Source organism: Zingiber officinale, chromosome 10A (genome assembly GCF_018446385.1).
Source record: "Zingiber officinale cultivar Zhangliang chromosome 10A, Zo_v1.1, whole genome shotgun sequence".
NCBI lineage: Eukaryota > Viridiplantae > Streptophyta > Magnoliopsida > Zingiberales > Zingiberaceae > Zingiber > Zingiber officinale.
In genome coordinates this window covers 3,718,348-3,746,254 of record NC_056004.1, presented here as the reverse complement: position 1 = coordinate 3,746,254, position 27,907 = coordinate 3,718,348, and the positions used below count along the sequence as shown (strand labels likewise).

At 45.3% G+C, this 27,907-nt stretch overlaps 1 protein-coding gene across 3 annotated transcripts; it reads left to right on the top strand.

Annotated features, from left to right (window-relative positions):
• Nucleotides 1-849: 849 nt before the first annotated feature.
• Nucleotides 850-7,388, top strand: LOC122027342 (transcription factor BIM2-like). 3 transcript variants are annotated; one of them, XM_042586291.1, is made up of 12 exons: nucleotides 851-1,196; nucleotides 1,270-1,353; nucleotides 1,464-1,491; nucleotides 1,568-1,894; nucleotides 3,960-4,050; nucleotides 4,139-4,263; nucleotides 4,367-4,478; nucleotides 4,874-4,943; nucleotides 5,045-5,140; nucleotides 5,962-6,422; nucleotides 6,709-6,841; nucleotides 6,969-7,388. In XM_042586291.1, exons 2-12 carry the CDS (start codon nucleotides 1,285-1,287, stop codon nucleotides 7,104-7,106), a joined length of 1,650 nt encoding a protein of 549 aa, XP_042442225.1. In that variant the 5' UTR covers nucleotides 851-1,196; nucleotides 1,270-1,284; the 3' UTR covers nucleotides 7,107-7,388. The 3 variants fall into 3 exon arrangements, with proteins under 3 accessions (XP_042442226.1, XP_042442225.1, XP_042442224.1); XM_042586292.1 differs by lacking the exon at nucleotides 1,464-1,491 and having other exon boundaries at nucleotides 850-1,196; nucleotides 4,139-4,257; XM_042586290.1 differs by lacking the exon at nucleotides 1,464-1,491 and having other exon boundaries at nucleotides 852-1,196.
• The last annotated feature ends 20,519 nt before the right edge of the window (nucleotides 7,389-27,907 follow it).

The window sequence follows — 27,907 nt, the reverse complement described above, 5'->3', positions numbered from 1 at the left end:
AATTTTAATTTATATCGTGATAATTAATTCGTATTAGATAAATTCTTTCTTATTATCGCATCAGTTGTGTACCTGGCTTCTTGAATCTTCATCTTTGCACGCGTCTCCGTTATCTTCCCAACTCATCTTTCCTTTTTATTATTACATACAAAAGAATGAAAAGTTTCTAGCAAACCGGCCCCTGCGTTGCAACTATTTGCACGTGACTTGAAAGTTACTATCACCTGACGTTAGAATGGTAGGCCTGGGACACAGTACGATTGTCCAGTCTCGTCTCTCGTGAGATGTCAGACGTGCCGTGCTCAGGTCTCTTCCCACTGCGCATCCGCACGCTCCTCTGTCACCGTTCCGCGGCGTTCGGATGCATGCGCTCTAATTATCAATTAACCGTCAACAAATGTCCCAAACTAACTGGTGCCCAAACTTTTTTTATTATACAAAGAGGTTTAGACAGGTGGAGATTCCAGGCAATTGAGGGGCAACTGCGTCGTCGCCCCACGTCGCCGGCATGCTGCGCTGTCCATCTCTAATTTAATCCCTTTCCCAAATAAACTAAATTTCATTAATATCTAATAATACCCGGGTTCGGGATTAGCGCCTGCAATCATCTCTCGCGTCGACGGCCAACCACAGTCAACCACCGTACTTCACGTGATTCCCGTTACCACGTCTCCATCGGTGGGTCTCGGCCGCACGATCGCTCCGATCGCCCGGCTGTGATCTTTTACGGCCGCGGGCAGAACGCTCCACGAGGCGACGGGAAGGTAACCGCCGTTTTGTTTCCCCGAGACGGCGTTATCGGTGACGGAAAGGGCAGTCGTGGAAGTGGAAAGATAAAAGCGAGGGGGCGGCAAAGAAATAGAAAAAGGAAAAGCTCAAAGCGCGAGGAGGCGTATTGAGCTCTCGGCGGAGCCTCTCTCGTTTCTCCTCGACTAAAGGGAGCACATCGATCCCGTTTGGCCCTCAATTTGCCTATCGAGATTTTGCAGGATCATTTGACTAGATCCCGTGTCGAATGCGCTCGAATTTGGATTCTTCTTCTGTTAGCCCCTGATTTCGATCAGAGCTTTACAGAGTTTATTTGCTCGGCGTTTCATCTCCGAGGAGAGAAGTTTGGCTAGAATTCGAGATTTGGCTTGCTCCTTCTTATGAACTTTCAAGTTCGACTGTAATTTGAGGAGTGATGGAGCTCGAAGGTACAGATAGAAAGTTTGTTTAATTGCTGTTTAATTCTTTGTGTTTTTATTTGTCACCTTTTTTTTTCTGCAGGGAAGAAAGTAACGCATGATTTCCTCTCGCTTTACTCCTCCGATCCGTCCTTCCAGCTTCCAGATCCTAGATCCTCCTCCCGAGGTACTTGCAGTACTGCTTGATTTGTAAATAGACAGAATAAGAATGACAAAATTTTAAATTCTACTTCTCTCTTTGACTTTCCCTTTGAAATCCCAATTCAATGATTCGAGGGCGAAAACAATGAACGAATGACGGAAGGTCGGAATTTTGAAAGTTTCACCCAATTATGTTGCAAAATCTTAGCTTGTTGATGGTGCTTTATTTATTTTCCCAGGTTTCAGTTTGAAGACTCGAGACTTCCTTCGGCCGCTTGAGAAGGAGGAAGGTTATGGAAATGACGTGGCGGAGGTCCCGGCTACCGTCAAAGCGGTGATTCAGGCGGAGGGCGTGCTCCCTAGCGGGGTGGGCGCGTACACCGTCAGTCATGTGCCGCACGCCGCTGCGATCGTCAAGGCTTCCGGCTCTGCGAGAGGCTTCCCGATCTTGTCGGAGGCCAAATCCGAACCTGATTACGGCAGTCGGAGTACCGCCACCAGCTACGGCTCCTTAGCGGGCGGCGCTTCTTACACTCTGTGGGATGAGAAAGACACTGTTTCAAGAGGTAATTATTATCATCGAATTAAATAATAATAATAATAATAAAAAATAATAATAATAATAATAATAATGTCTTTTTTTAAAGACAAATCGGCACCTGCTCTGAGACAATTCTTTTCTCTTCTAATTATGTGATTTATTTACATAATTCAAGGATGGACTGAGAGAAATTTTTTTTCTAAAAAATAAACTGAATTCATATGAGTGAAAATAATACAAACAACTTAATCTTGACTATCATACAGAAAAACACTTTGATGATATTTTAAACTCGAAATTTATATTTTTATTAGAAAATTAAAGTATTTCCGTTGATATTCTTAGAAAGCTTTTGATTTATACGTGGGTGTCCACACCCGCAACTTTAGCAGCTCCCTTAGTACCGGTCTTACGGATATGAAGGGACGTAAATTTAGGTATACAGGTCATAGGCGCAGGGTGGGGTAAATCCTAGGTCGTCCGTTTCTGAGAATCAACCCCTAACCATTACACCAAAGATGTCATACACCCATTGTCTGCGCTACGCCCTGGGGGCAAATGCGCATGCCCCCTCAAGCAATGCCATGTGGTGCCCTCCTTAGGCACGGGCACGTAGCATATGAGTTGTGTGTGTATATATAATCCTGTTCGAAAGCGGAGAAGACAGAAATCTAGGGATGTGGAGTTTGACGCAGCAAAGACGTCATGTGCTCCTGCATCACAAAAACATCAGTGCCGAACCAGGAAGGGGTTCCTGGCATTGGCCCTCCGTATGATTTGCCTGTGGAACATGTTCGGTTGTCAATGACATAAAACCTCTAAAACAGTACGAGGAGATATACAGGTGGGTCCCACTGTAGGCCGAGCGATGGCTGCTCGGCCGAGACACGCTCGCTCGACTATACTATACCGAGCAATTTCTCTTTACTTAACTTTTTCATTATCGGAGGGCTGATTCTCATCCGGATGGACATGCCTCTTGCTCGGCGAAGACGACAGCCAAGGGATGTACTGTCTGTTTGTCTCTTGACCTTGAATTACCCGTTTGGCCTTGTTCGTCCGCTCAAACATGACCGGTCGTAATTGGCTTGCAAGGCCGTAACTAGCCCGCTCGACCAGCTTTGACCACTTGACTTGACATCATATATATATATATATATATATATAATCCTTGTTAAAAACTTATTAAGTTATTCTTTCATTCAAAATAACTTGTTTTATCATTATATCATAAGTTTTTTAATCTAAAAATGTTTTTTTAGCTTTTTCCCCATTATTTAATAATTACAGTTTTACTGAAAAATGATTGTCAATGTTTTTTGCAAAATCACTTTGTCCATAAACAACTGATGTTGGCTGGAAAAAAAAATAAAAAAATTATAATAAAATGTTTTCTAGTTGTTTTTCAAAAATATTTATATTTTTGAAGTTGAACAATAACCAGTTTGATATAAAAATATTTATGAGGATGTTTTTTAACGATCCTTTATTGTCTTTTTCAATATTATTCTATATATATATATATGTATATATATATTTTGAAGAACATAAGTTAGAAAGTGGAAGAATATAACTTAGAAAGTAATGAACGTGATTTTTTATCTTTTAGGGGATGAAACATCATTTGTCCTTTAGGATCTACTTTGTCTCGATTATTAGTTTATGCTACTCTTTTGTTAAACTACTTGTTTAATGTCTTTCTCAATTATTTTTAATCTTTTATAAGAACCAATGTGAAAGAATATTTAAATATTTTGTTAAATTATAATTTGAGAAGGGGAGTCTTAGTGCAACGGTAAAATTATTACTTTAGATCTTTGCCTAGACCCCACATAGCAGGAACTTATGTTCACGGGTTGTTTTTTTTTTTTTTTTGTATAGTTTAAATCTTGGAAACAACTTCTTTAAGAAAAAGGATAAAACCATATATGGATCCTTCCCCGGGCTACTTTTTTTATCCTTGCGCATCTGTTCCAAATTATGCAAGTTATTACATAATCTGAAATTCGCAGCTTCCGTGACTTTTGAAGGAATTTGATGCTTCTTTTATTAAAAAAAAAATTGACGCATTGATCATTTATCTTGCTCAGGGCAGTGGCCGTCCTGCTTCCCTACTGCTCATGGTAGCTCTGGACCTACCTCTGTTGCCTGTGTCGGAGATGACATCGGCACATCCGGAAGGTTTGCCATCCAATTTTGTTACTCAATTCTTCCATTTTTAATTTGAAGTAAGATATTTATCTTGAGATGTTGGGTCTTCTTTTGACAGACACGATCCAGCTTGGGAGAGGAAGCAATTCATGGTGCTGGCTTCTTCTGTACCCATCCGGGGGTGCAATAGATCGAACAACGATGAAGAGTTTGGGAAACGTGAAGGCTCTTCAGCTGGTAAAGGTGACTCTTTTCTATGCTTCATTTCCATTCCTTGATCTCATTTTTCTATTGGACTTTTCTCGGAACAGAGTTCTCTAACACTGTTTATTTGCTATTGTTGCAGATTTGAGTATCAAAGTAGAGGAAAATGCAAGATGCAATGATCAAAGGCCAAATACACCACGGTCAAAGCATTCTGCGACAGAACAAAGAAGAAGATGCAAAATCAATGATAGGCAAGCTAGTTCCTCTCTTTCCTGGATGAAAACAATGATTTTTAAGCATTGTGGGTGCATATTTGAGATATGGGAAGGAACTGACAAATTCAAATGCTGCTAATGTAACACTTACATTTTGGTGCGCTTAAACATTCTTACCTTAGCATATCTTATGCATGTTAGAATTCCTCCTTGTTTAAACATCCTAAATAAATAGGCTGTTGTGTTTTTGTTATTGTGTATCCCTTTTGATTGCTTTAATGCTTTTATATTTAAGATTCTCTATTCAAAATGGTAAACAAAAATGTTAGATTAACTAACTTTAAACCTTCAAATTTTATTTACACCTTTCGTGCATATACATACACTTACTCAGATTTACTGATTGTATTTATCTATAATCATCCATGCAGATTTCATATACTCCGAGGGATCATGCCTCACAGCGATCAGAAGAGAGACAAAGCATCATTTCTTCTGGAGGTACATTTTAAGTGCCACGTATATCTTCGTACAATATTTGTTTTTCTACAACAATGGATTTCTTGATTTTGAATTGACAAATTTTATATAATATTCTTCAGGTCATTGAATATATACGTTTTCTACAAGAAAAGGTGCAGAAGTATGAATCATCGAACCCAGAATGCGGTCAAGATGATGTGAAGTTAATGCCTTGGGTAAAAGTTCTGAAGCTAAAATTGTGCTATTCTCTGATGCACGCATGTTGCATTTCAACTTTGAATAGCATAGCCATATATCTTTAGTGATTAGGCGATAGGTTTATAATTTGAGCAAATTGAACTTGAATACTACATTCACCTTGTTTATCTACACTCATGAGTCAGTTGAATTTGAAAACGTGAAAATCTGATCTAGAAAGTAGAAACTGGCTTCATCTTCTTCTGTGTCAGTGTTCTTGCAAAATAACATATTTTATTTTGTTCAGAAAAAGCTATGATCATGTCACAGAGGTATTTGGTAGAATTTATCAAGAGACTTTTTTTTTCATCTATCTCTACCAAGCATATCTATCATAGGCTCATGCAAATGAGTGTACTATGAAACTACTTTTCTTGACAAATGGCTGACAGATACCAAATTCTTGGATAATCTTGTGTTTGATTGATGCCTACCTTGGCTTCAACATAAAAGAAAAGCTTACTCGGGATCATATAGTTTCCTATTTTTTTTTTTTTTTCAATTTACCTTCTTATGCAACGAACTCTTGATATGGTGAAGAAGAATCTCTACTCTGAGCTTTATGAAAGTGTGATTAATTGTTAATCATAAAATGTTGCAGTTTTCTAGGGTGCACTACCTGAGGCTTAACTGTACTTTCTTTTGTACTTTATGCAACGTTATTGATCTTAGAGTGGTGTGTTTATCATTTTAGCAAACTGTAGCATTCAGTTCATAACAAGCTCGTCTACAATTTGTTTGAGACTTGATTTTTTTAAGCCTACTTATCGTCGTCTCTTCTTCTTTTTTTTCTGTCTAGAAATTTTCTTTACAGAAGAACAGCAGCCATGTGCCTGCAAATGGTTTATCGGTCTCTCATGTTGTGAGTGATGATTCTTCTACTCCTACACATATCTACTCCAAGAAAGTTAATGAAAGTAGCATTCCTAGTGTTGCATTTCCTACCCCGACATCGATTACTCTCAATCAACAAAAAACGTTTGTGGTTTCTGGTGGTATCTCATACAAAAAGACGATGGATGCAATCAATCTGGCTCCCACCCACAATTTATTGTTCCCTCTAGGAAGAGAAAATAATACTACTGATCGGTTGCAGCCAAAGTCATTAGAAGCCCATAACACTGCATCTCAAGATCAATGTGGATGGTTAAGGTCATGCGGCCTTGCTGACGGTGCTGTTGTCAGGCAGGGGCTGTATGAAAAAGAGACACTGATAATTGATGAGGGCACAATCAATGTGTCTACTGCCTACTCCCATGAGTGAGTATTACCCGATCCAATTTATTGACCTATTTTCCCTTCCAGTTTCAGTTGTTGTGATCTTATGGCTGTTGTAGATTCATTCATCTTGGTTCTTAAGCATGATTCATTTTTCTTCTTCCATCTTCGTGCACATATGTTTCCATCTATGATAAGTTTGTGAGCAAACATTCAATTGATACGACTTTAATCAATCTGTTGTTGCAAATTTAGAATATACTTGCTTGAGCATATTGTCTTGGTTGCTTATTCATGATTGCTTTGTACCCTTGGCACCGAAAAACAGGCTGTTGAATACGTTGATTCAGACATTGCAAAGCTCTGGAATAAATCTGTCACAAGCCAATATCTCCGTGCAGATTGATCTTGGCAAGCGAGCAGTTAACAAGAGGCCTGGTAGCACAACTTGCACCAATAAGGTATATCCTTTCACTTCACCAATTGTACCAATATCATGGCAGCAAAATCTTGTGCACATCTCCGCAAAATTTCGTCTACAACCTTCGGTAATACTTGAGGTTATCTTGTTTCCTGTAATGCTCATAGGACAAGGAAGACTCTGGTTCTTATAATCAAGCAAAGGGATGCAGTAGGTCGAGAGCCCTAGTCGAGGAGCCATCAGAATCTTCAAAGAGACTGAAAACTCATGACCAGTTACTTGCCGCATACCTGGATTCTTCATAACAATGTATATTTTGTTCAGCCTTTTGAGGCTGTTCAAGGTGATTGGGAACTCCTGTTCATTTTTTTGCCATGTGGTGGCGCAGAGGCTTCCATTACAAATTGTGAAGCTGCTTTATTTATAGGCTTCCATACCAAAGAGAAGTCAGTGTTTTCTTGTTTTTGTTTCCTATTAATGATTTTTGTAAGTAACAATATGATTCCAACAGGTGACACTGTATTAGGTGACACTATATTTGTGTGGATTACCAAAATCTATTTAAGTAGTTAATTTTTGAAATTTCATTTATTCATATTTTGCTTAAGAAGATAGAGGTGTGCCGATGCTGCTTAGCACCTGAGTAAGAAACAGATTGTAAAAGTCTCATTTTTACATTGGAAACTAAAGTTAACTGATTCGGGGAATGATCAATAGGTTGTGTGGATAAAAGAAGATTGGTGAAATCTGCTAAGGTGATTCTAATAGAGAAAAGTCTTGGGTCTTTCAGCTCCATAGTCTCTTGGTCTTTCGGCTCCTTAGTCTTTCGGTTTCTTAATCTTTCAGACCTCTTAGATCCTTAGTCTCTTGGATTCCGACTCTCTTGTCACTGTCTCTTGGTGATACAGGATGCAAGACCATTTTAAGAAAATATTAAATCATTGTACAAATCTTGAATTATTTTAGGAAAAAAATAGCATCGTGAACAAGTCTCGCATTATTTAAAGAAATAAATAATTACAACATGAAAAAGAGAAACAGAAGGAAAAACTATGTGATCTCCTTATAAAAAGTAGCTCTTTCTAGTACCCAGGTATATAGGCGCACACCTACGTATATCAAAATTCTAATATTCATTTTCTTCATCCTTTAACTTGATAACTTGAACGTCAGAATGGCTATGCTAGGGAACTCCTGACCATTATTCTAATCCTCTTCTTCTTGTTTACCTTCATCTAAGCTCCCAACCACGTCGTCATCCTTATTGTTATCTAGTGATTGGTAATTAAGTAGGTAACAGAGCCAACTCATCGATGATTCACTCATCGATGTTCATGGGCAGAATTAAATTAGCGTTGTTTATGGAAAATCTGCGTTAAGACCTGAACCAGAATGTGAAGATGGATGATGCCAAAAGACCTAATATCATTGTCATGGTAATAGAGAATTTTGACAAATTGGTAGTAGCAACAGTGCAAGCGATGTTAAAGGGGCAACCCTCGCATCCTCCAACGATCAATCCTTCAACTGAACTACTGCCCAGTCGGTTGAAGCGACTTCAAAGCACCAGAAGGTGTCTTGGCCTATAGGAACATTGGAGACTGCTTCCTTCATACCAATTGGTAAGTCTGTTGCTAGAGATCCTTTTGTAGAATCTTTTAGCAAAACCACTCATCGAGGTTTTCCAAGGGGAAAAGAGCCCGAATTTGGCATATCGAAAGATCATCGAAGTCCTCCATTATCGAAGGACATCTTCCAAGATGAATTGTTAAGGCACTTTCAGATATTACAGATCGAGAAATATAATGGTACTATAGATTCTGAAGATCACATTCACAAATTTGAGAATGTTTCTTTATTATATCAATATATGGATTACGTCAAGTGTCAAGTTTTCTCAACTATATTCTCAAGCTAGGGACAAAGATGGTTTAGTCGGCTTCCTGCTTCTTCTATTCGGACCTTTGAGGAATTTAAAGTCATCTTTATGTAACACTTTGCAACCATTCGAATATATCAGAAAACACCACATGATTTGTTCTCCCTTAGGAAGAAATTCAAAGAACCCCGAAAGAAAATTTGCAACAGTTTAATTAAGTAGCTATGAATGTTTCCTCAGTTACCCTAGAAGTATAGGTTAGTGCTTTCTCTTAAGGTTTGGTTGATGGATATTTTTTTTTTCAGATCTTTAGTAAAAAAGCCCCTCTCCAATTTTGAATGATTGCAAATTCAGATACTTAAGTATATTTAAGTCGAAGAAGCCTAGTCAGCTAAAAGAAAAAAAAATGTTGACTTTGGCTCCTGTTCCCAATCATCAAGATTGTATAGTTCATCCACCACCTTTGTGAAATCAGGAATTCACAAATTGGAGGGGAGAAAAGGTGGTACAAGTCATGGAGGTTGTAGAATCATTGCACGTTGATAGAAGTGGGGGGAGAGGGGGGGGGGGGGGGGGAATATCGACCATTCTTTTTTTTGCACTTTTATTTTCTCTATCAAAGTCATGTTAGTATGCGGTAGAATAATAATAAATGAAACAATAAGAAAGACACGCAGGGTTTACTTGGTTCCCGGAATTTACTTGGTTCCCAACCCTTAGGGTCAGTATGTCCAAGGCCTACGCACACAAGTACAAGAGTCCACTAGTGATCTCGTTTCCGGAAACTTTCTGGAGGTAGAGAAACCTGTCTTATAGTTTATCAATCACAAGCATAAAAGAATGATAAAATAATTATAGCTTGTAATAATAAAAATACAAATAGACAAACACTTTGCCGAACGGATTCGGAAGTCTTGAGCGCAATGCATCCTTCCTAGAGCTTCCCCAGTCGTAGAACTTTGTGTTGTAGCTTTCCTTTTGACCAAACGGAGTATGAGTAGTAGTTGAATGAGTCTCTTAAATGAGAGCCTTCATCTCCTTTTATAGAGTTAGATCAGATCTTTATCTAGATCAACTCTTATATAGATGAAGTTATATCTTGATGATGCCATGTCTAGATCAAGCTTTATCTCTATCCACATCATTTAACTTATCCTTATCCTCATCCAAATCATAAAGATGAACCAGATCTTTTGCCACATCATCATCCATGTCAACATTTCATAACTCAACAATTTGGACCGAACCCAATTGGTCTACCAAATCGCTGGTTTGGTCTACTGAATTGGTTTAGGTCTGGTTCGACCTAAGTAAAGTCTAGTTCGACCCAAGTCAAATCCAGTTTACCCATTTATGTTTGTCTTCTCTCTATTTTGCTTCTAACTCTAGGTTCATGCAAAACAACCATTCAAAATATAAATAAGCTATTGGTGCAATTTCCCTAGGTCACGTTGATCAATTTGACTAACTTTAAGTTGGCTTAAGCTTGAGTCGTAATGTGTGAGTTTTGATATTTGATAATATATGGAGATTATAGGTATAATTGTCCATTTGGAGAAATTGTTGGTGTAATTCTCCTCTAGTCAAGGTTTGACCAATTTGATGTAAAGAAAAGTCAAGTAGGTCAAGGTTGATCCAATACTTTGCTGGTGAAGTTTGCATTTACGGTTTAACTCAAGTTTTGATGAATGACAAGTGAGTTAAATTAGGTATTTTTTGTGATCTAATTATTTTATCAAGTGTACAGGAGTTGACGGGTCTAGAGGACCTGACAGTAGGCTGAAATGTAGCTAGGTTCGCGGAACCCAATAGCTGGTGCAAAATCTAGATAGGTCAAAGGGCAGACTTGATATCTGGCAGGAAGTCCAGCTAGGTCCGTAGGGCTTGACAGCTAGCAGAAGTCTAGTTGGGTCTGTGAACCTAACAACTAACATGAAGATCTGGTGGATTAAGAGGTTAGTCAACCGACTACAAGTTGGTAAGTAAAGGTAAGTCATTGGAGGAGAGTGACTCGGTGAGGACACGTCCCGATTGAGGGACAGCAGGAGCTTCTGCGCTTCCGATTGAGCTTTCGACTGCTCCGGCTTCCTGCTACTGTTTCAAAGAAGTCTGTCTACCACCAAGCTATGCTTCTAAGTTAACCGATCATCTCAGGCAGACCAACAACAATGCTCGAGCGTGGTTAAATTGTTGGTAACTTTAATTGTGTTACAAATTTCTCATACTACTATTTTTAAAGAGCAGACCAACTTTAAGCATGATTTTGAAACTTAAAATAAATATTTAACAACTGGATTTACCAAAAAATTTTGTGGAATAAATTTTCTATCTAATTTTATAATTTGGCCCCTATGATTCCTAATATACTAGTTAAGCTTTTTATAATTTCTTAAATTTAGAATAGCAGAATTTGAATATGTAGAATTTTATAAAAAAATTATTTGTTCTTTCAATTTTACATTTTTATTTTTAATTCTATCAAATTCTTCTAGTGGACATACTTTAGCTAAGATTGTTTTCAAATCCGACTCCTTGGGGAGCTTCCAACTCCGCAGATGAAGTCGGTCGAGTCGACCAACAGGAGACCTCGATTCTCCTGTTGGGCTTGGCGCCCTTGCCACCGATTAGGAAGCCCCCTCTGTTGGGGCTATAGCCAAAGTCGGTGACGCTCCTTCTTCGTGGATCGCCTCGGTGAGGTTGACGATTCCTACTTGGTGCACTTCCAACTCTGTCACAATAAGCTTCATCACCTTGTTTAGTGATGCCCTTATCATTATATCAGTTGTAAAAAATAGCATGCCTTCAGTTAGATATCAAAACTTGTGAAGATGATTTTCTTACCAAATGAAGCTATACAATGAGCTGGTCTTGGCCTAAACCTAAACATGTTCATCAGTCCTTCATCGAGTAGGACATTGCTATTGAAGTGTAGGCCACCTAGTAACTTCTAGGAGACATTGTAGTAGCACCATTCTAGGTGTAGGTCTGCGTTAGGTCAGCTAGAAGGGGGGAGGGAGGTGAATAGCCTATAACTAAAATTAATAATCTCGAGCTAACTTACTTTAGCAGGGACACAATAATAGTTAAACAGAACAACTATTAAAAACAAAAAGTAAGAGACTCAGAAGTTACTTACCTATGTGATTGTTAATCCAAAGTAGATAAAAAATCTCTAAAGATCTTTTTCATTGAAGGTGGAGAAGCCTCTTATACTCTTTGAAAAGCTCAGAAAATAGCTAGGAATTGATTACAAAAGTTGTTCTTTGATTCTTAGCTCCAGGAAATTGTAAAAAAGTCTCCTAGAATATGTTACCGTTGGTTGGAGGCGCCTCCAAGAGAGTTCAGGGGACCTCCAATGAGGATAGGGTGTAATATACCAAAAAGATAGATAAAGATGTAAATAATTAAAATTTAACTTAATTTAATTATTTTAGTCAATAGTTTATCAGGAATTAAGTCAATATGAATTTATGAAATTTATTAGAATTTTTGTGGATTTTAACAAAATTATTTTAGATTTTATGAGGTAAAAGAAAGTTTGTACAAAAATACTCAATCAAAGTGGAAGTTGATTGAATATATATGACAAAGTTTTACTTATCAAAACCTAAGTTTTGATTAACTACGTTCCTCCCTCACCCATGCCGCACGGCTCTCACACGTCGAAGCCGCCACCGTGTGTTGACGGTGGCCAAGGACGACCGCTGCCTATGCTTGGCCGGGTTCCTCCTTGCCTACGACGTTCTTGCCTGCATCTCCTCACTCGCGTGTTGGCTTAGAATCGATGAATAGCACACCCAAGGCACACACTAATATGCAAAAAAAAAAAAAAAAAAAGAATAGAGCGAGGAAGAAGACAACTAATAGAATACTTTCTTAGAAGATGAAAAAATGAATTGAATGAATACACATCTCTAGGACCCTTTATATACACCATAAGACTAAGACTAATTCCAATGATTTATCCCCTAAAATTAGGAAGACTAATTCCAGTTCTTTATCCCTTAAAGCTAGGAAAGTTTATCACCACTAATGCAAGGAAAAAAAAAGAAAACCACGTAGCCAATAATCATGTCCGGATTATGCTCACATTACCCCTCCTAATCCTGACATGGTTCTAAGTCACGGACGCCGAGTAGTTGTCGCATGGCAGCTAACTTCACTCCTGGCAATGCTTTAGTTAATGCATCGACTCGCTGTTCTCCAGTATTAATGAACTCAACCACAATTCATCCCTTCTCAACGCATTCTCTGATAAAATAAAACCTTGTATCTATATGCTTGCTTCGACCATGGAATACCAGATTTTTCATGAGGGCTATGGCAGATTTGTTGTCAACAAATAAAGTTACCGGCTTTGGCTCTACACCGGTTAATTCACTGGCAAGGCTCCTCAACCACAAAGCATGGCAGGCCGCAGTTGTGGCTGCCATGAACTCTGCCTCACAAGATGAAAGCGCCACTGTCTTCTGCTTCTGTGAGTTCCAGGACACCAAACTCTCATTAAAATAGAAAGTCATTCCACTTGTGCTTTTCCTTCCATCGAATCGCCGGCTAAGTCACTGCCCGAGTAGCCGAATACACCAATTTCTTGGGGTCCCTTTATGTAAGCAAGTCCAAAATAGATTGTACCTTTCAAATACCTGAGAATTTGTTTGACCACATTGTGATGCATGATTGTAGGCCTCTCCATGTATCTGCTCGCCATTCCGACAGAATATGACAGGTCTGGCCGTGTGTGCAACAAATATCTCAAACAACCAATGATGCGCTGATACTCCGTGGCGTCAACTGGAGTCCCTTCCAAGTCTTTATACAGCTGTGTCTTGGTTTAGGGTTCCATTGGATGTGATCCGGCGGATAGAACAGGGGGCCCCCGTTTTGAGGGGTCGACACCACGTGGAAGTCAAAAGGGCAGGTGGACCAGGCAGCTGACCGGAGAAGGATGGGCCGACCTCCCGGCCGGCCGGATAGGAGTCGGGATTCCGGCGCTCGATTGAACAGTAATGAGGGGCCGAGCGGAAGTCATGCTTGGCCGAAGATATAAGGTAACATAGTGCTAACAGTCCCTACATAGCACCCTACCGAAAATCTCTCCAGCATATCGATACAAACGGCAGGCCGGACGTGATGGGAGTGCCGTTCGGCCGGCGCGTAAGATGAGGGCCGTCCGGACGGCACTCCCCGTCTAGCCGGCCGGACGGACGCCCCGGCCTGTGGTAGGTAGAGAAAGACAAGAACATCTTATGACAGCTGTCAAGTCCTAGGGCTAGGCCATACTCCAAGTCTGACAGCGAGGTGTTCTCTTGTCCCATTGAAGACGTGCTTAGACTGTAGCAGTATGGCGTCAGGTAAGCTTTCTGACAGACACATACCGAGGTATGGGCTGTGGACACGTATGCGCCTCGGTGGACGTGCAGAAGCACTTTCACCCCTCTATATAAAGAGCCTCATACTTCGCCGGAGGTACGCGAAAAAACACCTTTGGAGCCACTTTTTTCATTGCTTGCTTGCCTGACTTGAGCGTCGGAGGGTCGCCACTGGGAACCCCTTCCCGACCCGACTTCTGTGCAGGTTCGCCGGAGCTTCGTACGATTAGTCGAGGATCTGCATCAGCGACTCGGAGAGCGTCACGTGCCCAGCGTCCGTTGATTCAGCATTCGGACAGGATCAATTTGGCGCCGTCTGTGGGAACGCTCCTGCATCTGAACGGAAACAATGGACGAGACTGGACGACAACACACGGTGACGCTTTCGACGGAGGAACTCGACACTCTGATCGAGTTGAGGGCCACCAAGCTTATGGAGCAAAAACAGAAAGCAACAGCCGAGCGGCCGGAGCAGCAAGCAACGTCAGCGTCTGGTGGTTGAGCGGAAGCACCACCGGCCACCGTCGCATTTCATCGAGCCCTATTCCGCACCCCCGAAGCCGCAGTAGCTCATAGAGATCGGGGATCTTCTTCGGATGAAATGCCTAGACGAGATGACAGAAAAGGAAAAGCCCCCCGCGCGGACTCATCGCCCGAGCGGATTAATCGCCAATTTTCAGAGGCTATTCTACGAGACCCTCTACCCAAGCACTACGTGCCTCCGACGATCGGCGAATACAATGGAACCACCGATCCGGATGATCATTTGGGCAAGTTTGATAACACGGCAACCCTGCATCAATACACAGATGGGGTGAAGTGTCGGGTTTTCCTTACCACCCTCTCCGGATCGGCTCAACGATAGTTTCAGAGGTTGCCGGATGGATCCATCGCGAGCTTCAAAGACTTCCGAACGGCCTTCCTCCACCACTTCGCAAGCAGTTGGCGCTATCAAAAAACCAGTGTTAGTCTGTTTGCCATCAAACAGGAAGCCCGCGAATCGCTCCGAGCTTACATCCAGCGGTTCAACAAAGTGGCCATGGACATTCCAACGGCCACCTCGGAGACCATGATGAATGCCTTCACACAAGGCCTCGTGGATGGGGATTTCTTCCGATCGCTCATTCGGAAGCCGCCCCGAGACTACGACCACATGCTACACCGGGCCAACGAATACATCAACGTGGAGGAAGCGCAAGCGGCCCGGAAAAAAGAAACTCCAGCCGAGCGGGCTCCCCCTGCCGAACGGAAACCGCACGCTGCTCATCAACCGCCCAGAGGACCATGGGCCGAAACAGTTCGTGCTCCTCCAAGACCTCATGTTCAAGAAGTAGCAGCCGAGCGGCCCAGGACAAAGAAGAGATGGACTCCGATGTTCTACTCCTTTCACCGGACGGATACACATAACACCAGGGATTGCCATAGTCTTCCACTAATCGCCCACCCCGTTCCCAGAGGTGGCGGTCGTCGGTCGCCATCAGCCGACAGACGACAGAGGCCTCGTGAAGCCGAGCGGACGGTAGCTGACAGAAGACAACAACAGCCTCCCGAGCGGCATCGCTCTCCGAGACGGGAGAATCTCCGGATGTCCAGGGAACGTCCCCGACCGTCCGCTCGGGAAGAAGAAAATAGAAGCAATGCTTCCCGAGGCGAGATCAACATCATAGCTGGTGGGCCGACTGGAGGGGACTCCAACCGAGCGAGGAAGGCAAGCGTCCGGCAGCTCCAAATCCATGCAGTCGGTTGCAGCAGAGAGCGGCGAGTGGACCCGAAATCAGTTTCGGGCCCGGTGACTTGGAAGGAGTTGAAGTGCCCCACGACGACGCTCTGCTCATCAAAGCGGTAATAGCCAACTACACTATTCACCACGTATTTGTTGACACAGGAAGCTCAGTCAACATCATGTTTAAGAAAGCGTTCGATCAACTACAAATTGATCAAGCCGAGCTGCTGCCCATGACGACCCCCCTCTATGGGTTTATGGGTAACGAAGTTCAGCCGGTCGGACAAATCCGACTGGCTATCTCTCTTGGAGAAGAGCCGCTCAGGAGGACGCGGACAGCAAACTTCGTGGTGGTGGACTCGCTCTCATCATACAACGTCATTTTGGGACGACCGGCCCTCAGCGAGTTCTGGGCGGCCGTCTTCACCTTCCACCAGAAGATCAAGTTCCCTGTCAAAGACAAAGTGGGAGAAGTACGGGGAGATCAACTGGCAGCTCGGCGATGCTACGTCGAGATGGTCCAAGCAGAGGCCAATGCCGCTCGGAAGGCGCCCCGGATCGAGGTAAACGCCATCACCGAAAAGCCACCCTCTTTAATTTATGAAGAAAAAGAGGAAGTGCAGATTCACCCAACCCGAGCAGAGGCCACGACCTTTATTGCGTCCGATCTGGAGGCCAACCAGAAGGAGGAAGTGATCAAATGCCTCCAGAGAAATTGTGATGTCTTCGTCTGGTCGACGCATGAGCTGCTTGGAATTTCCCCGAGCATAGCGCAGCACGAGCTACATGTCCGATCGGGCTCGGCGAAGCGAGAGAAAAGAGATTTCAGAGCGAATGCCATCATCCCGGAGGTGGAGAAGCTTCGAAGCCGACCATATCTGAGGTGCAGCCTGGCTGGCGAGCGTAGTATTAGTCTCAAGCCGGCAACAAGTGGAGAGTATGCATAGATTTTGGGATCTCAACAAAGCTTGCACGAAAGACTTTTATCCTCTGCCCGGATAGATCACCGGTGGACTCTACTGGCTAGAATTAATATGTATGCTCGACGCTTACCAAGGCTATCATCAAGTTCAAGAAAAAGTCAGCTTCGTGACGGCCGACGGCACCTATTGCTATAATGTGATGCCGTTCGGATTGAAGAATGCGGGAGACACATATCAGCGCTTGATGAATAAAGTATTCAGAGAGCAGATCGGGCGAAATCTGGAAGTGTACGTGGACGACATTCTCATCAAGTCTGTCCGAGCGGCCGATCTCTTCAAAGACATGGAGGAAACCTTCCGAACGCTACGCAAATATGGAGTCAAGCTAAATCCCCAGAAGTGCCTGATCGGAGCAAAAGGAGGGCGTTTCTTGGGGTACATAGTAACCGAGCGGGGTATTGAAACAAATCCCAGCAAAGTAAAAGCCCTACAAGACATGCCGCCCCCAAGAAATTTGAGGGAAGTGCAGCGTTTGACCGGTCGGATAACTGCTTTGTCTAGATTCATATCCAAAACCGCCGACCGGAGCCTTCCTTTTTTCAAAATCTTGCGCAAGGCCACTAAGTTTCACTGGGATGAAGAATGCGATCGGGCGTTCGAAGACTTGAAGGCATATATGAACTCTCTCCCGGTATTAGCCAAGCCGGCTGCGGGTGAGCCACTTTGTATCTACTTATCTTCAACCGAGCAAGCAATCAGCTCGGCACTAGTGAGGGCGAGCGGAGAAGAGCCTGTGTATTTTCTTAGTCATATTTTAAAAGATGCTGAATCTCGCTACACTGGGCTCGAGAAGCTGGCTTTCGCTCTGGTCCTCGCCGCCCGGCGCCTTCGTCCATACTTCCTGGCGCATACCATAATTGTCAAAACCAATAGCCCGCTCGGGCGTGTATTACTGAATCCAGAAGCGTCCGGGCGGCTCATCAAATGGACGACGGAGTTAAGTGAATTTGACATCCAATACCAGCCCCGCTCGGCAATCAAAGCGCAGTCCTTGGCCGATTTTGTGACTGAGGTGCAGAATTCAGAGCCGGAAGCTATGTGGAAAATATTTGTGGACGGATCATCCACTCGGCTCGGAAGCGGGATTGGAATACTGTTGCTCTCCCCTCAAGAAGAAAAGATGCACTTATCCGTCCGGTTGGATTATAAAGCTACAAACAATGAAGCAGAGTATGAGGCCCTCATAGCCGGCTTGCAGGAAGCACGACATGTGGGAGCCGGTAAGGTAACGCTTCATTCGGATTCCCAGTTGGCCGCTCGGCAGCTCTCTGGTACCTTCGAAATCAACAGTGCTCGGCTCAAGCTCTACGCTGAAGCCTTTGAGAAACTTAAAGCCAATTTTAGAGAAGTTATTGTCCAGAAGATACCCAGAGCAGAAAATCAAGCGGCCGATGAGTTAGCCAAACTCGCGAGCTCAATAACGCCGGTCGCCATTCAGCAGCCAATTGAACAAGTATTGTTGGTGGCACACGTCGACCGTATGGAAGGCCTTACGTTCCCGAGCGACTGGAGGACACCCATTATGGAGTTTCTGCGCTCGGGCGCCACACCGTCCAATTAGAATGAAGCCCAGCTACTAAGGAGGAGAGCCGGTCGGTTCACACTCATCGGCGATCAGCTTTACAAAAAGGCTTTCTCACGCCCGCTGTTGAAATGCGTGAGCTCGGAGGACTCGGCTTACATCCTCCAAGAAGTACATCAAGGATCATGCGGAGGGCATCCGGGCGGACGATCGCTGGCTAAGAAGATCCTATTGGCCGGGTACTTCTGGCCAACCTTACAAGCAGACGCCGCTCGGACCGTGTCGACGTGCCTTTCGTGCCAGAAGTACCATAACTTCTACCACCGACCAGCAGAGGAAATGAAGGCATCAATAGTCTCATGTCCGTTCGATCAGTGGGGAATGGATATTGTTGGTCCATTTCCTATGGCGACCGGGCAGCGAAAATTTCTGCTAGTGGCGGTCGATTATTTTTCCAAGTGGGTGGAGGCCGAGCCGCTAGCCAAGATCACCGAACAGATGGTCAAAAAGTTCATCTGGCAGAACATCATCTGTCGGTTCGGCATCCCCCGTCGACTTATTTTCGATAATGGGCGGCAATTCACAGGGAAGTTGCTCGAGGATTGGTGCAAAAGCTATGGCATCGAGCAACACTTCACATCCGTGGCCTATCCCCAAAGCAACGGTCAAGCCGAAGTAGCCAATCGGGAAATTCTTCGCATTCTGCGCGCTCGGCTCAATCATTTGGGAGGAAGTTGGGTGGATGAAGTGCCGAGCGTCCTATGGGCCATCCGAACGACTCCAAAAGAAGGAACGGGCGTCACGCCTTTTCATCTGGTATACGGCGGCGAAGCGGTGATTCCCGTCGAAGTCGGTGTTGAATCCGTCCGGATCCAGTGTTACGATGAGGGCAACGCCGAGCGGAGGAACATGGAGCTGGATTTGGTTGATGAGGAGCGAGCCAAGGCGTCCGTCCGGCTGATGGCGTATCGTCAACGGATGAAGCAAAACTACAACAGGCGCGTAATCCCCAGATCATTCCAGGTCGGCGACCTTGTCTGGAAGAAAGTCAAGCCGGTCGGCGATGTCGGCAAGCTGGAAGCTCCCTGGGCGGGCCCCTTCAAGGTTATCGAAAAGCTCCGCTCGAACGCTTACTACTTGGAGGATGAAGACGAGCGGCAGCTGGACCGACCCTGGAGCGCAAATCATCTCCAGCCTTATCGAGCTGGGTGAAAGGTGCACTGATGCAACTCATTTTTGTGTATATGCTAGTCGCCCATGTCCTTGTAATGCAGGAAGCAAAAATGATCTAAAGGATGGCTAATGTGTTCGCCGAGCGGCTTCATTAAAGTTAGCCTTTAAGGTCGTCGAGCTCCGACGTTAAATATCGAGAGACGAGCCGGCATCTATAAACGTCCGAGCGGAAGACCGTCGAGCTCCGACGTTAAATATCGAGAGACGAGCCGACGTCTATAAACGTCCGAGCGGAAGACCGTCGAGCTCCGACGTTAAATATCGAGAGACGAGCCGGCGTCTATAAACGTCCGAGCGGAAGACCGTCGAGCTCCGACGTTAAATATCGAGAGACGAGCCGACGTCTATAAACGTCCGAGCGGAAGACCGTCGAGCTCCGACGTTAAATATCGAGAGACGAGCCGGCGTCTATAAACGTCCGAGTGGAAGACCGTCGAGCTCCGACGTTAAATATTGAGAGACGAGCCGGCGTCTATAAACGTCCGAGCGGAAGATCGTCGAGCTCCGACGTTAAAAATCAAGAGACGAGCCGGCGTCTATAAACTTCCGAGCGGAAGACCGTCGAGCTCCGACGTTAAAAATCGAGAGACGAGCCGGCGTCTATAAAGCCTCCGAGCGGATAGCCATCCACGTGATACATTCCGGCGGTAAGAGCCGACAGACGACAGAGCCTGTTCTTTAAGGCCAACATATGGCCGAGCGGCTCACTTAGCAAAAATATATGGAAAACCCCTTTGAGGTAAGGTGCAAAGCAAAATATGGTTAATAAGAATTAAAGATGTGAGCACGTGAACGAGTGACGTTCGCGCGCCGAGCGGCTATGCAGTCGCATGGCGAAAGACGTTTTTTTGAAGACAATCGGCTTGAGTCCATGTTAGAGTATGAAGTCGAGCGGAGGAGTTTTAAAGAACACTTTAAACATGACGAAAGAAAAATTTCTTGCCAAAACAAAAGTTGCAAAAACGGAAAGATGATCTGTTTACGCCAAACGCTGGGCAAACAAAAGAAGTTACAGCAAAAATAAGTTTTGCCGAACGGCGAGGATACAAAAAAGTTGATAAAAAACACTCCTCACGCATCAAAATCAAAAAGAGCGTCAGGAATGGCGCCCATCACGGTAGCCAGATCCTCTGGGGGGATGGTCAGCTCGGCGGGAAGGTGGCCTTTAGTCTTCAAGTAATCCACCGCCGCCTTGATCGCCTCTTCGAAAGTGAGGGAAATCTTGTCGGTGAATTTCTCTCCAAAGTCATCCGAGCGGACAAATGCCTTCCTCACTTCGTCAGAGCGGGCCGACTCCCCATCCTGATACCCTTTGAGCGCGGCTCGGGAAGTATCGTTGGCGTCATGGAGATCCTTCAAGTCTCCCTCAAATTTGAGCAAATCGGCCGAGCGGCTCTCCTTCTCGGTGGCCAGAAGGGCATCCAGCTCCTTGACGCGTTGCTCTAGCCCTCTGATCTCCACCTTCATTAGATCCATGTCGTCAATGGCCTTGCGCTTCCGAGAGGTCGTCGTCTTGATCTCTTTATCCCGTTGTTTGATCACAGCTTCAAGCCGAGCGACCTCGCTCGCCAGATCGGAAGCTCGTTTCCGTTCGGCTTCCAAAAGCTTTTTGCTCTTCTCTAGAGCAGCCGTGGATTGCCCTTGGTTCACCTCCGAAAGTTTGAGTTTTTTCATTTCATCCTCCAGCTCAGCCAGTCGATTGCTGACTGCAATTTGCTCTACCCAACTCTGCGAACAAAGACAGTTAAGTTAAAAGTTAAAATAAAAAGTATCAGTAAAGCAGAAAGGCATACCCCGGTCGCTTGCTGCAGGTTACTGTCCCCTAGCTGACTGGGGGACATGAGCGCGACGCGTACGCGCGCGTCCTCCCAAACTTTGGCGAGCGGACCGGTGAGGGTGATCTGCTGTTCGGGAACCGATGGCCGATTGGCGGACAGTAAGTATTCCTCCGAGGGAAATCTTAGGACAGTTTTAATCACCCTCGGGCCGCTCGAGTCATCTTGAGATGCAGCAGCATGGCCAGAGGACTCGCCGATCGGGACCGGACGGTCGCCCAGTCGCCTAAGACGACGTAGAGTCCGAGAGGAGGAAGGTTGCGCCTCAGGGATGGTCGGCGGCAAGTCAAGCTGAGTCGGAGTGCGCTCCGAGGAGACCGCCTCAAAAACCACATGAGCATCATCGCTCCGCTCGGAAAGCTGCTCTCCTGGTGGAGGCTGTTGAGCGGCTTGTTCAAGCCGACGGCGTTTACGAGTCACCAGAGGGATTTCATCAGCCGATCGGCCCTCCTCCTCGGCATTATCAGTAGTAGTAAGATCGAGTGCGGCGTCGTCAGTAGAGATAGGGACGGCCGGATCAGTGGGAACTATCTGAGTCCCCCCATCCCCTTCAGTTGTCGAGCCGGTCAGAACCAAACCCCGTTCGGCTACCTCTTTGTCCTTTACCGCATCAATATTGGCGGCTTTCAGCTTGAGCTTTTCGGTTGCCTTAGCACGCCACATAACTTCAGCTGCAGAAACAAAGAATAAATCATTTAGAACAAAAGAAAAAGGGGGATAAGAATCGCTTACTCATTCTACAAGGCAGATCGGCTTGGATGGGAGACAAGCCAAATATGTACATTACTCCAGGAAGGAGCAACTTGTCGATATCGTAACGTTGGCCGACCAGCTGGTTGGCCGAATGAAGATACGCCGGATGGCTCTTGAATTTGCCAAGACCCGGTTGATTCGGCACCGCCGTCTGCCACTTCGTTCGGAAGGTCGGCCGCTCGGGGAGACGCATAAAAAAGAAATGCTCCTTCCAATGCTTATTGGAGCTCGGCATGTTGGTAAATAGAACGAAACCCGACCTAGATTGAAATATGAAGGTCCCCCACTCGGATTGTTTTGGGTAGAAGAAATAGTGGAAGATTTGGGGGTCCAAGGGGATATCGTTCAATTTGAAAAGGACTATCACCCCGCTCAGCAACCTAATCGAGTTCGGGACTAATTGGCCGAGCGGGAGGCGAAAGTGGTTGCATATTTTGATGATGAACGGATGTGGAGGAAAGCGCAGCCCGGCCAAAAATTGATCACGGAAGAAGCAAATGGTGCCGGGCGGCGGATCATTAGGCCGATAGGAAGGAGTAGCCACAACTATCTCATGGTCCGCCGGAATTTTATACGTTCGAATGAGACGCAGTGCGTCTTCTTCATCGAATCGGCTCTCCATAGTCGTATACCAAAGACTAGGAGCGCCGACTGTAGGCGTGGAAGTACTCGCCATGGTCGAAACAGAAGAGATATTGACAGAAAAACTAAAAGAAAATGCCGACAGAATGAAAAAGAAAGCAATACAAGAGGAGGGGAGCTGAAAAGGAAGGCTTACGGGTATGAGAAAGATCGAGGAAAGGAAGAAGATGGCGAGCGCACCAAACAGGCGGGGAATAAGGATCGCCGGAGCAGAAACAACAGCGAGGGGTCGAAGGTCAATGAAGAAGAAGAAGGCGGAGAGAGGGGGTCGCGAGATTTATAACGTTTGCCCCGTACGGCCTTAGCCGTCCGATTCAGGTCGTGAAGAACGAGGTCATCATCCAGCCGTTCATTTCAAACGGCGGCTGTCCCATCGGAGGTGACGCCACCGCCATACCCTGACAAAAGAAAGATTGCCACGTGTCAGCAAGATACAGGTTACATTTAATGAGCGCCCTGTATCACACGCAACGCACGTGGTTGGCAGTAGAGAGAAGATTCGGCATAAATTCGAAGGCAATACAAGGCACGGGCAAGATACCGCCGAACGGATGAGCATCCCTGAGCCTGGCCGAGCGGACTAATGTATCGGTCGTTACTCAGTCAGATCGGCAGTCCAGTTAGTCGGACTTCGCCTCCTTCGACTAGACTTGAAGGGGAGGCAAGTGATCCTGCGGATAGAACAGGGGGCCCCCGTTTTGAGGGGTCGACACCACGTGGAAGTCAAAAGGGCAGGTGGACCGGGCAGCTGACCGGAGAAGGATGGGCCGACCTCCCGGCCGGCCGGATAGGAGTCGGGATTCCGGCACTCGATTGAACAGTAACGAGGGGCCGAGCGGAAGTCATGCTTGGCCGAAGATATAAGGTAACATAGTGCTAACAGTCGCTACATAGCACCCTACCGAAAATCTCCCCAGCATATCGATACAAACGGCAGGCCGGACGTGATGGGAGTGTCGTCCGACCGACGCGTAAGATGAGGGCCGTCCGGACGGCACTCCCCGTCCAGCCGGCCGGACGGATGCCCCGGCCTGTGGTAGGTAGAGAAAGACAATAACATCTTATGACAACTGTCAAGTCCTAGGGCTAGGCCATACTCCAAGTCTGACAGCGAGGTGTTCTCTTGTCCCATCGAAGACGTGTTTAGACTGTAGCAGTATGGTGTCAGGTAAGCTTTCTGACAGACACATACCGAGGTATGGGCTGCGGACACGTATGTGCCTCGGTGGACGTGCAGAAGCTCTTTCACCCCTCTATATAAAGAGCCTCATACTTCGCCGGAGGTACGCGAAAAAACACCTTTGGAGCCACTTTTTTCATTGCTTGCTTGCCTGACTTGAGCGTCGGAGGGTCGCCGCCGGGAACCCCTTCCCGGCCCGACTTCTGTGCAGGTTCGCCGGAGCTTCGTACGATTAGCCGAGGATCTGCATCAGCGACTTGGAGAGCGTCACGTGCCCAGCGTCTGTTGATTCAGCATTCGGACAGGATCAGGATGCTTTGTGGAATTGCAGTCTGTCATCTTAAACTGAGATAGAATTTTCTTGGCATAAGCTGATTGCCTAAGTAAAATTTGGCTCTTCTGTTGCTCCACTTCAATCCCTAAGTAGTAGGAGAGAAGACCCAAATCACTCATCTCAAGTTCTGTCATCATTTATTGTTTGAACTTGTTGATTTTTTCTATGCTACTTCCTGTCACGATGAGATCGTTGACATACACTCCAACAAGTATCATTTCTTCTCCTTCACCTCTTGTATATACTGCATGTTCTTAAGAACAATTTTTAAAGCCAAGCTCTTCCAGACTCCTGTTCAAACACATGTTCCAAGCACGTGGAGCTTGCCACAGTCCATAGAGGGCCTTGGACAACCTGTATACCTTATGTTTATGATTTTGTACTTCAAACCCTTCTAGTTGAGTGACATATATTTCTTCTTCTAACTCTCCGTTAAGGAATGCTGACTTCACGTCTAAATGGTGTACCTTCCAGCTTTGATTTGCCACAAGTGCAAGAATGACTCGAATAGTGTCAAGTCTAGCGACAGGCGCAAACACTTCTTCAAAGTTAATGCCTTGTCTTTGTACATAGCCTTTAGCCACTAATCTTGCTTTGTGCTTAACGACTTTCGCATCTAAATCTTTCTTCAATTTGAACACCCACTTTAGGCCAATAGGCTTGTGGCCTAATGGGAGCTCAGTTAGGTTCCAGGTATTGTTCATCTCAATAGATTTCAGCTCTTTCTCCATTGCTTCGTACCAGCAAGCCTCGGTTGCAACTTCTTGATAACATGTCGGTTCTTCAGGTATCACCATCATCACCTCACCCTCTTCTTCATCAATACCAACCACTTCCTTAGTGTTGGCGTAGATATCAGCAATGGACCTAAAACGGACCGGTCCTTCATAAGACTCGAGTGAGTTTGTTATCGAAGGCGAGGAAGCTGTATTGGTGTTCGATGATGGTGCAGATGGACTTGATGCTCCTGCCACGGCTACTGCCGGTGTTGTGACATCTTCCACTGCGGCCTCAATGTCTGTTGCAACAATCACCTCGTCGGTGCCGAATGCATCTACCACCATAAACTCTGGTACCCTTTCTTCATTATTGGCACCTGCATTCCATGTCCATTCATAATTTTCTCGAAACATCACATATCTACTTGTAGCTTGCCATGCCTTGGATTAAATAGACGATGAGCTTTGCAGCCTTCCTTGACACCCAAGTATACCATGAGTGAGCTTCTGTCGTCAAGTTTCTTGAGGTGAGGGGCTGTATTTTTCACATATGCAACACAACCGAACACTCTCAAGTGGGCAAGATGTGGCTTTCTCCCCATTCAAGCTTCAAATGGTCTGCGCTCTCCTAGCGCCTTAGTTGGGAGATGGTTTAACAGATAGACAGCATGCCTAACCGCCTCTTCCCATAACCTCGCCGGCATATGTGTACCCTTGAGGAGAGATCTTGCCATGGCCATCACGATGCGATTACGGCGCTCCACAACACCATTTTGTTGAGGTGTGTAGGGAGCCGTGAGATGTCGCTCGATTTCTTCATTTTCATAGAACTGAGTGAACTCCGTGGATAGAAACTCGTCGCTCCGGTCTGTTCGGAGTGTTTTGATCTTGTATTCAGTCTTGGTCTCCGTCAATAATTTGAACTTCTTGAATGCTCGGAATGCATCATTCTTTGCTACCAATATAAACACCCACATCCACCTTGTAAAATCATCAACAATCAGAAGGAAATACTTATTACCGGCTAGTGTACATGGTGAGATTGTGCCACAAATATCAGCATGGATAAGTTCCAACGGCTTCTCCGCTCTAAAGTTTGCCTGGCACGGGAATGGCGACCTTGCATGCTTGGCGATCACACACACCTCGCAAAACTTGTTCGGCTGGGGCAATAGAGGCACATCAACCGCCAATTTCTTCTCCCCTAACAGCTTCAAGTCATGGAAATTGACATGTCCGAGCCTTGTATGCCATAACCAGGTTGGGTCTTCTAGGCTTGCTAGGAGACAGACTTGCTTGAATGCCTTCAAGGTTATCTTGTACAAGCGATTTTGTGTTCGCTTTACCAGCATCAAGAGCTTCCCGCTCCTATCAATCACCTTCATGGTATCTCTTTCCATGTGCACCTCATTCCCAGTTTCTGTCAATTGACCGAGACTTATGATATTACTACAAAGTTTCGGAATGTAGTATACCTCGTGGAGAGCCTTCCGATCACTGTTCTTGCATTCGAACACAACCATCCCCTTGCCCATGATCTCAATGGTTAATCCATCGTCAAACCTCACCCTCCCGGTGATGGTTTCATCTAGTTCTTGAAACTTCTCGCGATGGCCAGTCATGTGGTTGCTGGCACCGTTGTCAAGGTACCAGACGTCTTCATCTCTTTTCTTAACGTCGTGGTACATCTCCGGTAGCAACCTATCTTCACTGAGCAGAATGGTATCCTGCCGCTCATGCCTAATGTCAGACTCCTCGTGGGACACGGTCATCATTAGTGCTGGCTCTTCATCGGTGGCACAAGTGAGGTGAGCCTCATCATCACGCCACTTGTTGTAGCATTCGGACGCATAATGCCCCATTTTCTCGCAATTGAAACACTTTATATGTCTCTTGTCTCGAGTGCCACTGTTATTGCCGCTAGTCCCTCCTGCACTGTCTTGGCGTTGCGTACCACGACCACGACCGCGCCCTCACCCATGTCCACGCCATTTGCCACGACTAGGGCTGCTGGACCCACACCCCTTTCCTCCTGACGAAGTGTCCACGTTGCTCCCCTCCTGTCGCAGTTGCCATTCGGCATGAGTAAGTAGGAGCTCTCCTTCAGTGTCGCCGGTGTTGCCGCGTAATCGTAATGTTCGTTCCTCGTACTCCTTCAGTCACCCAATAGTCTTCTCAAATGGTATCGTCTCAAGGTCGTGAAACTGCTCAATACCGGCAACAATAGGGAAGAACTTATCAGGGACAGAATCGAGTAACTTCTTTACCAAAGATGAATCTTCAAGCGTGGCACCAAGAGCAGAGAACTTGCTGCTCATAGCACTAAGTTTGCCAGCAAACTCATCAATCGTGTCGGTCTCCTTCATCCGGAGGGCGTCAAACTCGCTCTTCAACGTTTGTACGCGTACCTTCTTCACTCGATCACTTCCAAGGTACCTCGTCTTGAGGCTGTCCCAGACTTCCTTCGCCGTCTTCTTTTTTGCGACATGGAGAAGTATGTATTCGGGGACACACTGCAAGATGTATGCACGTGCCTTTTTATCCTTCTTTGCATCCACCTGGGCTCCTTCCACTGGCTCCACCGCCTCCCAGACTCCCTGGGCATCAAGGATCGCCTCTGTCTTTATTGCCCACACAGTATAATTGTGAGGGCTTAGCATCGGATAGGGAAATGACACTCCGCCGTTCTCCTTCGTAGCAACTTGTGGGATGCCAGACATTTTTATGGAATCGTGGATTCTTGGGTGTTCTATACTGCCAAGGCTCTGATATCATATGTTGGCTTAGAATCGATGAATAACACACCCAAGACACATATTAATATGCAAAAAAAAAAAAAAAAAAAGAATAGAGCGAGGAAGAAGACAACTGATAGAATACTTTCTTAGAAGATGAAAAAATGAATTGAATGAATACACATCTCTAGAACCCTTT